Source organism: Ipomoea nil, unplaced genomic scaffold, assembly GCF_001879475.1.
Source record: "Ipomoea nil cultivar Tokyo-kokei standard unplaced genomic scaffold, Asagao_1.1 scaffold0480, whole genome shotgun sequence".
In the NCBI taxonomy this organism is placed as follows: Eukaryota; Viridiplantae; Streptophyta; class Magnoliopsida; order Solanales; family Convolvulaceae; genus Ipomoea; species Ipomoea nil.
In genome coordinates this window covers 3,326,160-3,340,900 of record NW_017616908.1, presented here as the reverse complement: position 1 = coordinate 3,340,900, position 14,741 = coordinate 3,326,160, and the positions used below count along the sequence as shown (strand labels likewise).

Genomic DNA, 14,741 nt, shown 5'->3' with positions numbered 1-14,741 from the left:
TTTCTCTTCCGATGGGACCTTATTAAAATGAAAAAAAAAAAAAAAGCAAAAAGAATCCCCCCTGCTTTGACAATGAAATTCTGCCCCAGCCCCCTTCATAAATTAGAAAACGGTAGAGCTTTATTGGTTTAGCTGAAATTTTGATTCTTTTCTGGATTTGAACCAGTGTTATAATTATTTGTGTCTCCTCCACTAAGGCTCAAACTTACAACCTTCCAAATGGAAGTCTAACCCGGATACTATTAGATCACATAGTCTTGGTCCTATTTCAATATCTTAATTGAGATACTATTACAATTGAATGGCGAACGTAACCGAAGATTGATCACGCAAGGGAACAATCCTAAATTACAACACTTAGTAATTTATTGACTCATTTTCACTTGTTAAAATATTCAAATTAACTCAAATGTATAAAGGGAACTGATTTGAGATTAAGATTTGAGTTTGAAACCTTATAAAAGTATAGAAAATGGTGAAATAGGCTCCTGAACTTTTATCAAAAAATCAATTAGACATTTAAATTTTCAAAAGTTGTAATTAAACTCATAAATATACTATTTTAGAGCATTGAAGTCCAGAAACTGATTGGTGACATAAAAACTAAACACAATGAAATTTAAAACCAACCCTTTGGTTGTATGCTTGCAATTGAAAAAAAAAAAAAAAAAAAAAAAAAACAAATGTAATAATACTCCAATGGTGACAATGGCCATGAGAATGTATTATTAATTTTTCCAGCCTTACCCACGTTGGACGATTGCTATTTTTGAAGCTTAAATCCATTAAGGCCCCACACCATTCAATTTACTCACTTGTCTTCCTCAGCTGGACACCGTGTGTGAAAACAAGGTGGCCATTGTCAACTCACATCACTCAACTTTTCTGCTTCAATTCACCTCTTCTTTGTAACTTTGCTTAATTAACTGCTTTAATCCGTCTTGCTTCGTAGAACTTAACCATTCTTGTTTTTACTGTACACAAAAATTTACATCCCATTTAAGTAAACTATTTTTTACATGATAATAGACGGATAAATCACGATAGTTCAATCGCTCATTAGGTGTGACTTGTCAGGTGTCCAAGTAGTCTACTACATTAGATAGGTGTAACTCCCGCGCTGCACTTCCCACACATAATTTACTATCCATTTAGTGGGAGGACCAGTGCCTAATGTTCAAGAAATCTATCACATTAGGTAAGTATAAATGTATAACTTTCACATTTTGACTACCCACCCACAATTTGTCGCCCATTAAGTGGGAGGACCAATGTCTGGTGTCCAAGAAATCTACCACATTAAATAGGTGTAACTCTCGCGTTGCACTTCTCACCCATAATTTATTGCCCATTAAGTGAGACAAGTGCTTATATCCAAGGAATCTATTACATTAGATAGGTATAACTTCTACATTGTGACTACCCACCACAATCTGACGCCCATTAGGTGAGAGGAGCAATGCTTGGTCTCCAAAGAGGTTACCATATTAGATATGTGTAACTCTAAATGGAGGGTTTGAAAGAGGAGTAAGTGAGTAAATGTTGGAGGCATGGAATATGGTACTAAAAAGATATTTGTTTGATTGTTTGGTGTCCTTTAATCACACAATTGAAAGAGAGAAACATAAACCACACAGATGCAAAAGGAGTGGAAGTGACTAAGCCAAGACTTGGGGAGACTCAAACAAGAGAGAATCAAGGACATACACAGTCATGGTACACATCAGTTGGCTACTCCTAGGAGTGAACCCACATGAGTATATGTGCAAAACCCACCACCTCCTCCAAGAACCCACAGGATGGATTTGCAAAGCAAGGAAAAGAAGAAACCACCCACAAGCAAGAAAATGGAGAATTATGGCAAAGCTGTGACCTTTTCTTCGTCTGCTACTAGCAACTTGAACACCGGCAAGGCCATAGCTCAGTACAATGCTGATGCGAAGCTAATGGCTGAGTTTGAGCAGTCCAGGGAGTCGGGTAAGTCCTTCGACTACTCCAGGTCTGTTATTCATGCCCCACAGAATGTGACTGAAGAAGAAATGACTGCTTATCTATCAAGAATCCAGAGGGGTGGGCTTATCCAACCCTTTGGTTGTATGCTTGCAATTGAAGAACCCAGTTTCAAGATTGTAGGGTTTAGTGAGAATTGCTTTGATTTGCTGGGTTTGAAGAGTGGTGTTGAGCCTCCGGAGCGGATGAGTTTGATTGGGATTGATGCTAGGACTCTTTTCACCCTTTCTTCAAGGGCTTCTTTGGCCAAGGCTGTGGCATCTAGGGAAATTTCTCTTTTGAACCCAATTTGGGTACATTCTAAGATTAATCAAAAGCCTTTTTATGCTGTACTCCACAGGATTGATGTAGGGATTGTGATTGATTTGGAACCTGCCAACTCTGCTGATCCTGCACTGCTTCTTGCTGGGGCAGTGCAATCACAGAAACTCGCGGTTCGGGCTATTTCTAGGCTTCAGTCGCTCCCCGGGGGAGATATAGGGACATTGTGTGACACAGTAGTGGAGGATGTACAGAAGCTGACCGGGTACGATAGGGTAATGGTTTATAAGTTCCATGATGACAGTCATGGCGAGGTTGTGTCCGAAATTAGGAGGTCAGACTTAGAGCCTTATTTAGGATTGCACTATCCCGCAACAGATATCCCACAAGCCGCGCGTTTCTTGTTTAAACAGAACAGGGTTAGGATGATCTGTGATTGCAATGCACAACCCGTCAAGGTTTTGCAATGCGAAGAACTAAAACAGCCTCTTTGCTTGGTGAATTCGACTCTTAGATCACCTCATGGGTGCCATACCAAGTATATGGCTAACATGGGGTCTATAGCCTCATTGGTGATGGCTGTTGTTATTAATAGTAGCGAGTCCATGAAGCTATGGGGATTGGTAGTGTGCCACCATACTTCTCCTCGCTACGTTCCTTTCCCTCTTCGCTACGCATGTGAGTTCCTTATGCAGGCGTTTAGTCTTCAGCTTTATATGGAGCTTCAATTGGCCTCACAATTGGCTGAAAAGAAAATTCTCCAAACTCAAACCTTACTATGTGACATGCTTCTCCGAGATGCTCCATTTGGAATTGTGACGCAAACTCCTAGTATAATGGATCTCGTGAGGTGTGATGGGGCTGCACTCTATTATAACGGGAAATGTTGGTTGCTTGGTGTAACACCAACTGAGACACAAGTTAAAGATATTGCAGAGTGGTTGCTACATAATCACGGGGATTCTACTGGTTTGAGTACGGATTGTCTTTCGGATGCTGGCTATCCCGGAGCACCCTTATTAGGTGATGCAGTTTCTGGCATGGCTACTGCAAGAATCACATCCAAGGATTTTCTATTCTGGTTTAGGTCTCACACTGCAAAGGAAGTTAAATGGGGAGGGGCTAAGCATCATCCCGAGGATAAAGATGATGGTGGAAGAATGCACCCCCGATCTTCATTCATTGCCTTTCTAGAAGTGGTGAAAAGCAGAAGTCTGCCTTGGGAGGATTCGGAAATTAATGCTATTCATTCTTTACAGCTCATAATGAGAGATTCTCTTCAAGGGATTGGAGAGAACTATATGAAAAGCGTGTCATCACCCCAACAGAATGATTCCGATGGGGTAAGGTTCTATGAACTTAGTTCAATGGCGTTGGAACTGGTCAGGTTGGTCGAGACAGCAACAGTTCCTATTTTTGGTGTTGATTCATCTGGCTTAATCAATGGATGGAATGCAAAGATTGCAGAACTAACAGGATTGCAAGCTAATGTCGCAATTGGAAAGTATCTCATTGATGACGTTACTCATGAAGATTCACATGAAACTTTCAAAGCTCTTATGTGTCGAGCTTTACAAGGTAACTCTTTTCTATAAAAATTGAAAATTGGGAAATGATATGCTTCATTACAAAATATAGCACATATTCATGATTTCATGCCTTCTACTACTGGGGGCAAACACCGGGTTAACACAAAGTAACAAAGTGGACAAAACAGGCTTTGATACTATGTTATAATAGTCTAAGGATTATTGGGCCAAGATGGGTCTTTCAACGGGGCTATAATGCAATTGGGCCAAACCACACTAAAAGACTGAATTCAATAAATTAGCTAGTCTAACCCATGACCTTATAAACCCATTTGTTTCTCTCCTATTTCTCAATGTGGGACTCTAATCGGTTCAAACTTTCAAAGTTGATCCAGGACTGCATACATATCACTGCCTTACATATTGACTCGGTTAACGTAATCATTACTCTGTCCCTATGTGATCTGCTGTGCTAAGTGTCTGTATTGCTTTCTTTACTTCAGCAAAACTGAACCCGTTATCTTGTATTTTGCGATTATGATCCCGATTATCAATTTCATTACAAGATTCAATTTTTGGATACTTGCTTATCAGGCTCTTCTTACTGTGACCATATTATGCACGCAATAATTCTTGATTCACGCTGGTTCAGGTGAGGAGGACAGAAATGTCGAAGTAAAACTGCTAAAGTTCGGGAACCATCCAACAAAGGAAGTTGTATACCTTGTGGTTAATGCCTGCACAAGTAGGGACTACAAAAACGATATTATTGGGGTGTGCTTTGTGGGTCAAGACATCACTCCTGAGAAAGCTGTCATGGATAAATTTGTTCGCTTACAGGGAGATTACGAGGCTATTATACAAAGTCTTAATCCACTAATCCCGCCAATATTTGCTTCCGATGAGAACGCCTGCTGCTCTGAATGGAATGCGGCTATGGAGCGGTTAACCGGTTTGGTGAAATGCGAGGTTATAGGGAAGAGACTTCCGGGTGAAATTTTCGGTGGCTTGTGTCGGCTTAAGGGTCAAGACGCGCTTACCAAATTTATGATTCTCTTGTACCAAGGGATAAGTGGTCATGATACCGAAAAGCTCTCATTTGGGTTTTTTGATAGGAAGGGGAACTTTATAGACGTGTTTATAACCGCAAATAAGAGAACTGATGAGCGTGGGAATATAATTGGATGTTTCTGCTTCTTGCAAACCATGGCGGTTGACCACCCGCAGATATCTGCAAGAGATATAGAAGATGATAGAGAATGTCTGTCGACTCTTAAAGAGTTCGCTTACATCCAACAGCAGATGAAAAATCCCTTGAATGGAATTCGTTTCACCCACAAGCTCCTTGAAGGTACCGTTACTTCAGATCATCAGAAACAGTTTCTCGAGACAAGTGAAGCCTGTGAAAAACAGATACTCTCTATAATCGAGAATATGGATAGTGGAGGCATCGTGGATGGGTAACTCGTTTTCTTTGAATCTCCAGTTATTACTAGCTATTTGCTTGCATATTTTGTTGAAGGAATAATGCTCAAATAGGCCACCGAACTACACACGAAAATGCAACTGATCCATCCACTAAAAAAAAACGGCTATTGGGTTCCTGAACCGTCCAAATTTAAGAATAGATCATTCAATATAGCTGTACGGAATTTTGCCTCTTGGCTGATTTTTATTTTTTTTCCTCGTATTGGTGATTAGTCTATCTAGAATCTCGATTGCTTTCCAAATGTATAAAGTTAGTATTTACTTCTAAAAGCAACTACAACGCAGCAATGAGCCATTTTAAGTAAATGCGGTAAGTGCGATGGAAATGAGCTTAGTAAATGGCTTTCTGATTATGTTACTTTGTCGTGGTTACAGCAACAGAGTGGAGCTAAAGACGGAAGAGTTTGTTATAGGAAATGTGATAGATGCAGTTGTTAGTCAAGTTATGATCCCGCTGAAGGAGAAGAATTTACAGCTACTTCATGATATTCCGGACCAGATCAAATCTCTCCCTATATACGGGGATCAAATTAAGCTTCAGCTTGTCCTATCGGATTTCTTGCTCAGCATAGTGCGCCACGCACCTTCTCCAGATGGTTGGGTGGAAATCAGGGTATCCCCGGGGTTGAAGCTGATTCAAGACGGGAATGAGTTTATCCATATCCAGTTCAGGTATCATGGTCCTATACATTCATTTTTACCTCTAAAATCATTCATATTTCTCGATAGTTTTGTTGAGCATATAATATATGTGCAGTCCAACTATCAGCTTAGACTTTTAGTTGAGATGGAGGAGCACATGCTTCAATTTGATATCAGAGCCAATCCTATGCCCTCATAAAAAAAATAGACTATGGTCCACGGCTCGCACATGTGAAGGGGCGTGTTGAGCATAATAGCATATAATATATATGAGATTGAGCACATGCTTCAATTAGTTTGAAGTCGCTTACATTATGATGATCCTTAATGTACTTCTCCATATGATTATCTCATTAATTGTCTCCCGTAGAATGACTCATCCCGGGCAAGGCCTCCCTTCTGCTCTTATCGAAGACATGGTAAGAGGAGGAACTCGATGGACAACACAAGAAGGAGTTGTCTTACATTTGTCACAGAAACTAGTTAGAATGATGAATGGTCATGTCCATTACGTGAGAGAACAACAAAAGTGCTACTTCCTAATCGACCTTGATTTCAAAACGCAAAAACCAAGGTCACGGGAGTCAAGTATGGATACGAAGGCAGAATAACCTGATTCTATCTCGAGATAATTTTTTCCTCGATCTCCATTGAGTCAGGTACACAATTTTAAAAACACATCTATTATGTGATTCTGTCACTTGCTTCCCTATTGTCTTTTCCCAATATCCATCTTTGGGTGATTGGTTCTTATTTAAGATCAGCTAAACTGACATTTGAGAAAGTAAATTGCTGCGATGAATGATATGTATGTATGTATGTATGTATAATTCCACACTATAAACTTGTCAATCTATGTAAGAAGTGAGTGGGTTGGATTTCCATTCCCATTCCCCTCAAATGTACAAACATATAGGTATGAAAGCCGGTTTCTTAGGGCAACTTCAATGGAGGTTTCTGGTCAGTTTTTTGTACTTTTTGGAGAGAGAGAGAGAGTGAGAGAGAGAGAATCAGGTTCTTTTGCAAGCACTTGATTTGTCGAGAAAAAAAAAAAAAAAAAAAGTGACTGCCTACATTTCAAGGCACGAATAGCACCCATCAATTATATTATCACCACTATTCGTCCTTAATTGTTTATGAAATTGTTGTTTTCGTCTCTCAAATGGCTGTGGGGGTAACATTTTAACCAAACCATAAATTCATAATAGAAATCAGTGACATAAAAAGTCACATTACAAATAATTGAGGAACTAAAAATGGCAACATGTAAAACTGATAGAACAAGTGTATTATCCACTATTACTCAATTTTATTTCTCCTATTAACTATTTATTGGTTAAACTAACTATTTCTTCTTTGCTTATTTCTATTAGCATTTTTTTTATCATTTTTAAATTTAATTTTTTGTGTTTAATAGTATTTTTAATGTAGTTTCTAAATATATAAATTTTACATATTAATTTTTAAAAAAAAATTTTGAAAGGAATTCTAAACTTAATATTATAAAAATTTAAATTGTAAATAACTTCAGTCAAGCTTTGTTAACGAAATCAACACAAAATGAGAGGAAATTTCTTAATAATTTTGGGATGAAAAGTATGGGGTTTTCTCAATTTTCTATTTATATTTTAAAAAACAGTCATTTTGCTATAAATTGAAGTAAAAAAGTTGATGTAGGCATGCTGTTTGAGGAACTGCTAATCCATCAAACAGGTAAACTACAACCTTTTTGAGTGATGAGGAAAATTCACAAACATTATCCTTGACGAGAAAAACTCATAAGCATTATTCGAAAAGTGTGTACTGAATGAATTTCATTTTATAACCCTAACAGCAAAAGACGGCAAAAAGATAAACCATTATAAGTTGTTCATAACTAATCGACTCAAACCAATGAAGCCAATAAACTATTCCTGGTGAGAGTCAAACTTGTAACCTTGTGATTACCAACTCAACACTCTACCTTGTGGTTGCAGAAACCTCAAACAAGAGAGTATCATAAAAGTTTTCAAAACAAATAACAAAACCACATTCCAAAAAAAGCCACTTTTACTTAAAAACCAAAAAGCTGATAAGACTGACTCTTAACAAAAGGCATTTGTCCCAAAATAAAAATAACATCCAAGGTTTAGAATACTGAACATTGAATCAAGTTTACAGAAGAGAGGAGGTATGTTCTCCTGCAATCAAATTCTGAAGGAGCCATTCTCCATCCAGACAACAAAAATTTCGAAAAACTATACCCTTCACCTTCACCTTCACCTTCACCTAACCAGCACAGCGGAGATTGATTTGAATTGACTAATCTCAGCTCGCAAAAATTTCTCTAAAATGTATCACGAGAAAAAGTAAACGCCAAACTTCTTCACCTGTTTGCAGGAACCAAAGGATGCCACATCCGACTCCTCTTTCCCTCGCCCTCGGGAAGCCTTCTATCCACCCGCCATTACTATAATACAAAAAAAAAAAAAAAAAAAAAAAAACCGACAGCAGCTGCCTGCTTGCTTGGACTGAGAACAAAATGCTTTCAGGCTACTATTAGCTCCTCCCCTTTTTCAATCGATCCCTCTGTCAGGCTACTTGAAGACTGCGATAACCCTGGCACAATTGATCGACGGGCTTTAATATTCATACTGGAAGAAAGATGTTCCTGGACAATCTGCACAACACGGTCATGTTAGTCGCCAAACAGAGAAGTCGAAATTCAATTTGATTAGGTCCACATTAGTTTTTCTTGCCTGGGCACCGGATTCTGAACTTTCGGAATGGAATACAATCGGCCTACAGCGCTTATCTTCGTTCATCAAGCTCGAGTTCTGAAAGTGGGCAACAAGGGCTCCCTTCCCCTGGATTCGAGCATATGCCAAAGAAGCCACTTTCTCACTATTGAACTTCTCCCATTTTTTCCCATTAAATGCCTACGCAAAAACATTAAATACTTCAAACTATAGAGTTTTAAAATGCGGTTAAAGCCCCGGGGCATAGCTCAGTGGTCGAAAGGTTGAGTGTTGGTGTAGTGACCCAGCAAATACCCGGATTTGAATCCTCAATGGGGGAGGATCTTAGCCTTCGGGCAAAAAGCAAGCACTCAGACCCTACCTCACTGAGGCACATCCTGCAATTTACCTCCTCACAATCCCAGGGCAGGGGGGGTGAGGGGCCCTCAGGTTTAGGGTTTAAACCTATAAAATGTGGATAAATTATAGAAACAAACCTCATAAAATGGTATGATGAGCGACGGAGACAACATGTTAATGAATGCATAGCCCACGTTGCATTTATTCTGCATTGCAAGTAAGAATATTTATCAGTACTATGTTCTAACCACAGGAAACTGCAAAAAATATCTTCACAGTTAACCATTAAAAACTTGCCTTAAAATCAATGGGCAAATACAGAAAGTCGTAGTTGCCTCTATGATGTTCATCAATAGTGGCTAACAGCATCTTGGAGGTGTACCTAGAGGAAGGTGATTATTATAAATAAATCATGTAATGTTTTAAATTATTACCTAAAACAAGGTAGAATGGTATTATTATTAGCTAAAATAAGAAAGAATAGACAAAAAGCTACTTACTTGTTCGGAATGTTTTTGATCATTAAAGTTGTCCGAGTATCGTCACCACTTCTAATCTTGTCCAAGTCAAGCTGAAACCTTTTGTTATCATTCTGGTTCCCGTTAACGTCAACACGCTTGACACGCCCACGTTCAGTCAGACCTTCAAATGCCATAGCAGCAGGTCCCGGGAAGATACCACTACCCATGAATGCGGGACTCGACCTTTGAGAAGGCAACATGCCAAATCCAGGAGAGCCATTATTATCTGTCATATTTCCTGAAATGGGAAGATTGGAACTCAAAGCACCATTAGCACCACCCATGTTATTCATATAACTTCTCTCACGAGGTCCTGTGCCCCCCATGCCTTTATAACCGGGGCTCAAGTATGAGGCTTCTGGTGACTCTGGGAAGAAACCCATGCGCCTCTCGAAAGGAAGACCGGATGGAGCAGAACCCACGTAATGACCGTCATGGCGGTGTTGGGATGAATTGACAAAAGATCCATGTTGATTGGAGAATGGAAACCCACGGCTCTGTACATTGGATGTCAAAGGATGCCCCTTGGTTTGTGGATGCCAGGGAGAAGAGTTACTTTGTTCGGGATACACCTTTGGACTTCCCCAAAGAAATTGCGTTCCAGATAGTGTTTCAATACCCGAACCATTTGAACTAGAAGCACCGTACGAAGACATTGGCCCAGAATACCAGCTCGGTTTTGGCTCTGGAAAAGAATGAGGTTGCGGGATGGAAGCACCGTGCTTCGAATTTCCAATAGTCATTAGCTGTTCTGCTTGTCCAGCACTTCCTTCAAACTTACCAATCGGTGCAACCTTCACAGTGTTCAATGCTTGAGGAGACAAAATCGACGCTAAACCAGCTAAATTATTGCCAGGTGCAGGATTGACAGATTGAAAACTATTGGAATTGCCGAGGCTCTGAATGGGAGAATGATCTACAGGGCTGCCAAACAGTTGCCAGTTACCTGTCACAAGACGGTGAGCCAGCCATCATCTAAGAAACAGAAGCTGAAGTAGGGCATACAAGTTACTGTCCAGCTCAATAAAAACAAAAGATTACCAGTTGGAGAATTACCAATTGAAGAACTCAATTGGTGAGGTAAACTTCGAGATTCTTCTTGTTCAAGATCATGGTTTACTTGTACCAGAAAGCTGTATTTGAGATAGAAGAATGGCACACAGATCAGTGAAGAATGACCGGAATGAACAAGGCATAACATTTATCAAAACAAGAAATCAAACGGCATAAAACAAGCATCTACGGAAGGAATAGTCAGATTCTACCTAACAGCACCATCTCCCTTGTTTCCAAAATGAACGTGCCTGTTAGGATCAAGCGCTTACCACTACACCAAAAGCTATAGCTTGTAGCAAAGGCGCAACTTTACTTCCTTACCGCCACATTTTCGAGAGGCAGGGTGCTGGACACCTGGACTTGGCCCTTCAGGCCTCCACCCAACAATCCCCTAGCCACCTAGTCTGGACTTGGCCCTTCACCGGCCTTCGCCCAACAGTTCCATACCTTTCCCATGTAACTTTGTTATTTAACTACTTTTCCCCTTTTGTATTTCCAGTGACTGATTTTGAATGAAAGCTTATCAAAAAGGCAACTCAACTCACATGTGCTGTTGCAACACTTCCTTTAATATGAAAGAGTAAATTATCTTCCTAATTGTCAATGTTGTCCTTGATATTAATTTTAAGAAAATAATAAAGAAGCATTAATATAATGGAACTGAGGACAATAATAACTCATAGACTCATTGATCATCCACCAAAGGAAATCCTATAATGATTAGGTATAATGAAAGAGAATTTACAAATTATCAGAAACTTAAGGAAAGTAAGCAGTAAAAAGAGTAAATTCCAGTAATCATTTGGATTGGCTATTAATTGAACATAGATGAGTTGGCTATAAATAAAAAGCAACGGTTTTGGTATCTATGTTGATAAGTTTGAAAATAAGAAACAAACAAGACCAGTATACTCACTTTCGACGTGAACCCCCAGGGCGGCTAGGTTCAAGCTTTATCCGCTTCCCAGCTATGTCACTCTTATTTAAGGATCTAAGAGCAGCTTCGGCAGCCCTAACATCATAGTACTCGATGAACTTGTGGTGCCTCTTGTGCGGTGTTTCCCTGATCTGTTTTAAAACACAACCAAACTTCTTATAGCACCGGAGGGACAAACAATAAGCATAGTAATGGAGGAACATAGCTGTACAAGTGTGTTACCTCCTTGATCTCGCCAAAAGACCCAAAGATTTGATGGAGGTCGTCATTTGAAACTGATGGATCCAAATTAAAAACTACTAGGGTTCCTTGGTTAATATCTTTCTCTGAAGGGTTATCCTGGTAATAGATAGAACGGAGGTGAGAAAACGAAAATCCCGAGGCATAACCTTTTAGCAGCAGGCTTACCTTTGGAATCGAGAAATGAATGTCGAGTTTTCTTCTCCGCAGAGGCTTATTCTGTAACGCCCGCATTGCTGTTCGAGCAGCACGAATATCATAGTAGGATATCATCACAAAGCCTCTATGCTTACAAGCAGTGTACATAGTTCTGATATCACCATATTGCTAATTAAACAGGAACAAGCATGCACAAAAACAATTACGAGAGGTTAGGAATTTGGACATTGCAATAATCGCACATAGACACACTTATATGCAGAAATGCAACTTTGTATCATATTTGAAATATCACGGTGAAAGAAGATTTCAGAGTGAAATCTGAATGAAACTTGATGTCCAGTCTAAAAGGAGCAAGATAGAAAACATAAATAAACAAAGAAAATGGTACCAAAAGATCATTAGGAGAAGAAATATATGCAAGTGTGAGTAACTAAAAATACCTCGAAGACATTTCTCAATTCTGAATCCTCGACATTACTGTTGATATTACGAACAAATAATGTTCTGGAGGGATGTTCCCCCAGAGGATGCTCTCCACTGATAGCCCCACCTCCATTGGGAAGCCCATTATGAGGCGCTCCAACAATATCAGAGACACTTAGCCTTGATATACCAATAGTTAGGCTTTCCTGAGGATCCGATTCTAGTTCCAACCCTCCTCCACTGCCGAAAAGATCATAATCTTCCAAGTCATCAGTGCGGTTAGGAAGTCCACCCAGGTCATAGCCATCCATTACGCCTGATAAAAGTTCATCCTCGTCATCAGGAAGCAAATATTTGATCGTATTACGAATAATTTCTTCAAGCAATTCATCACTCTCTACTGCTGGATGGATCTTCTTCAAGCTGACTGGTGTGTCATCAATAGATTTCAGATCATGATCCACCTCACTCATGTTCACTGCATCAGAGAAATCGAATAAATAAAACTTTGATCATTATATTATGCACAGAACTGGTACATAAAATATTTTGACGACACAGATCACATACACTTCTCATGGGAGAGAACAGGCAGTGAGCTCGAAAAAAGTGAAGCATCAAAACAATCTTCTGATCCAGGAAACACCCTCAATGCGGTGTTTCCCTTGGATATATTTGTCATTGGAATCTCCAAACCTCCTACAACAAAATGTGGGTTGAACTGTCAGTCACTACAAAATATCATTCACGGGAATTACATAAAGTCTGCTATTTCACATCCACTTTTTGTCAAAACAACCCTATAAAAGCGTGAAAACCTCCTCTAAAGCAGAGAATGAAACACGCTACAAGTCATCCAGCTATCACCAAATTCAAGGAATAAAGTACCTTTACCTACTCATTCATCGAAAATATACAAGGATGCTATAAGTGAATCAATTACGGATATTAGATAGCTGGCAACCAAATAGACATGAAATTCTTACAACTTTGTATGATGCACTAATTTCAGAGATCACGTGTAATTCGTTGCATATAGATGGAAAACAAATCAAGCAAAAACTAAAGATTGATTGCTGCAATAACAAGTTGATCACCTTTAATATGTGTTTTTTCATGTGCCTATCAGAATTCCCACACAATGAATGCACAGGTCTATATGTCTATAAAATTGATCTCCACAGAATTAACCAGCAAACCATAAGTCAGGGGACATAAAAAAAAACTATACACAAAAGCTTGAACTTCTTAATATAGACACATAAGAGTTCACCATGAACTCCTTTCCAGTTAATACAGCCAAAATCACCCACCAGAGCCATATAAATTTTCGAAAAAGGGAATTTAACTGGACAAAGGAGCAAAAATTGTATCTTTACAATAAAACAGGTAGATTTACACAGCATAGATCAATAATTAATTGTTTATAGCCAGTAAGTAATCAAACAGGCAGCATTCCTTCGTTACATATAAATAAATAAATAAATAAAAAGAAATCTTTGAAACCCAAAACTAAAGTAGTAAAACACTAATGAAAGAGTTATTTCTACAAAATTTCCATCTAAAAAAAAGGGACCAAAAAAAAAAAAGGAAATTTCTTAAAACTCTTCAAATAGCATATAAAGACAAGCCAAATTACAACAAAAATCTAGCTTCCTAAGAAAGCATAAGAATGAGAAATGAAACGAGACAGACCATATTAATTGACACCCAGAATAAAAAATAACTACAAAATAAAAATAGAACCAACCAACAAGAAAAACACAGAGAGAGGAAATCTGTAACCTTCAAAACTTGAATGTTTCAGGGCCAACCAAATTCCATTGGCTGCAACACTTACAGAGCTGAATGTTCACACAAACACCCACACACACAGACACAATCAAAGAGACAGAAGGAGGGAAGCCAAAAAGCTAATACCTCAAAATTAGTGAAAAAGTGGGCAAAAACCCAGAAATCAAGACCTAAGAACTGAAGAGAGGAGTTGAAAACAGCACATCAAACCACACGAGAACAGTCCAGTTCCAGCTCTGATCAGAGATGAGAGAGAAATGGAGAGCGAGGGAGAAAGACGTGGTGAGAGAGAAAATGAGCCCCCTCTTTTTTACTTTTTTTCTTCCTCTCTCTCTCTCTCTCTTTTGCTTTTATTTATTTATTTATTTTCTCCTACACTCAGAATATATAAATAAAAACTCCGTACTCAATACTAATCTTTGTCTTCTCTCTCTCTCCCCCCCTCTCTCTCTCTAATATAGTAGTATATAGAATACAGACATAGATTGTGTGTATATTACCCTATCCAATTGTCTTATTTCATGTTCCTAATTTGGTTAATATTCATTGCAAAATTTCTTATTGTGTCATCAATCTTTATCTAAAGATCCTTATCAGTAAG

General features: G+C 38.8%; 2 protein-coding genes across 7 annotated transcripts; one reads left to right on the top strand and one right to left on the bottom strand.

Annotated features, from left to right (window-relative positions):
* The first annotated feature begins 1,585 nt into the window (after positions 1-1,585).
* Positions 1,586-6,770, top strand: LOC109173417 (phytochrome E). 2 transcript variants are annotated; one of them, XM_019322642.1, is made up of 4 exons: positions 1,591-3,849; positions 4,453-5,260; positions 5,664-5,960; positions 6,301-6,770. In XM_019322642.1, the coding sequence occupies exons 1-4, from the start codon at positions 1,800-1,802 to the stop codon at positions 6,539-6,541; spliced, it is 3,396 nt and encodes a 1,131-aa protein (XP_019178187.1). In that variant the 5' UTR covers positions 1,591-1,799; the 3' UTR covers positions 6,542-6,770. The 2 variants fall into 2 exon arrangements, with proteins under 2 accessions (XP_019178189.1, XP_019178187.1); XM_019322644.1 differs by lacking the exons at positions 5,664-5,960; positions 6,301-6,770 and adding an exon at positions 5,544-5,620 and having other exon boundaries at positions 1,586-3,849; positions 4,453-5,297.
* Positions 6,771-7,962: 1,192 nt separating this feature from the next.
* Positions 7,963-14,503, bottom strand: LOC109173418 (protein MEI2-like 5). 5 transcript variants are annotated; one of them, XM_019322648.1, is made up of 13 exons: positions 14,267-14,502; positions 12,917-13,045; positions 12,364-12,824; positions 11,930-12,088; positions 11,744-11,860; positions 11,501-11,652; positions 10,570-10,661; positions 9,508-10,474; positions 9,305-9,389; positions 9,145-9,213; positions 8,669-8,848; positions 8,419-8,589; positions 7,963-8,379 (listed from the first exon to the last, which is right to left on the bottom strand). In XM_019322648.1, the coding sequence occupies exons 2-12, from the start codon at positions 13,026-13,028 to the stop codon at positions 8,458-8,460; spliced, it is 2,526 nt and encodes an 841-aa protein (XP_019178193.1). In that variant the 5' UTR covers positions 13,029-13,045; positions 14,267-14,502; the 3' UTR covers positions 7,963-8,379; positions 8,419-8,457. The 5 variants fall into 5 exon arrangements, with proteins under 5 accessions (XP_019178193.1, XP_019178194.1, XP_019178192.1 ...); XM_019322649.1 differs by having other exon boundaries at positions 7,963-8,589; positions 10,585-10,661; positions 14,267-14,503; XM_019322647.1 differs by having other exon boundaries at positions 7,963-8,589; positions 12,917-13,067.
* Between the last annotated feature and the right edge of the window lie 238 nt (positions 14,504-14,741).

Bases quoted from the DNA above. Each gene is read 5' to 3' on its own strand.
- LOC109173418 (XM_019322647.1), bottom strand. From the start codon at position 13,028: ATGACAAATATATCCAAGGGAAACACCGCATTGAGGGTGTTTCCTGGA. The intron at 10,475-10,569 runs GTAATCTTTTGT...GTCTTGTGACAG, and splicing joins AATTGGTAATTCTCCAACTG to GTAACTGGCAACTGTTTGGC. The intron at 9,390-9,507 runs GTAAGTAGCTTT...ACCTTCCTCTAG, and splicing joins ATCAAAAACATTCCGAACAA to GTACACCTCCAAGATGCTGT.
- LOC109173417 (XM_019322642.1), top strand. From the start codon at position 1,800: ATGGATTTGCAAAGCAAGGAAAAGAAGAAACCACCCACAAGCAAGAAA. The intron at 3,850-4,452 runs GTAACTCTTTTC...ACGCTGGTTCAG, and splicing joins TATGTGTCGAGCTTTACAAG to GTGAGGAGGACAGAAATGTC. The intron at 5,961-6,300 runs GTATCATGGTCC...TGTCTCCCGTAG, and splicing joins TTTATCCATATCCAGTTCAG to AATGACTCATCCCGGGCAAG.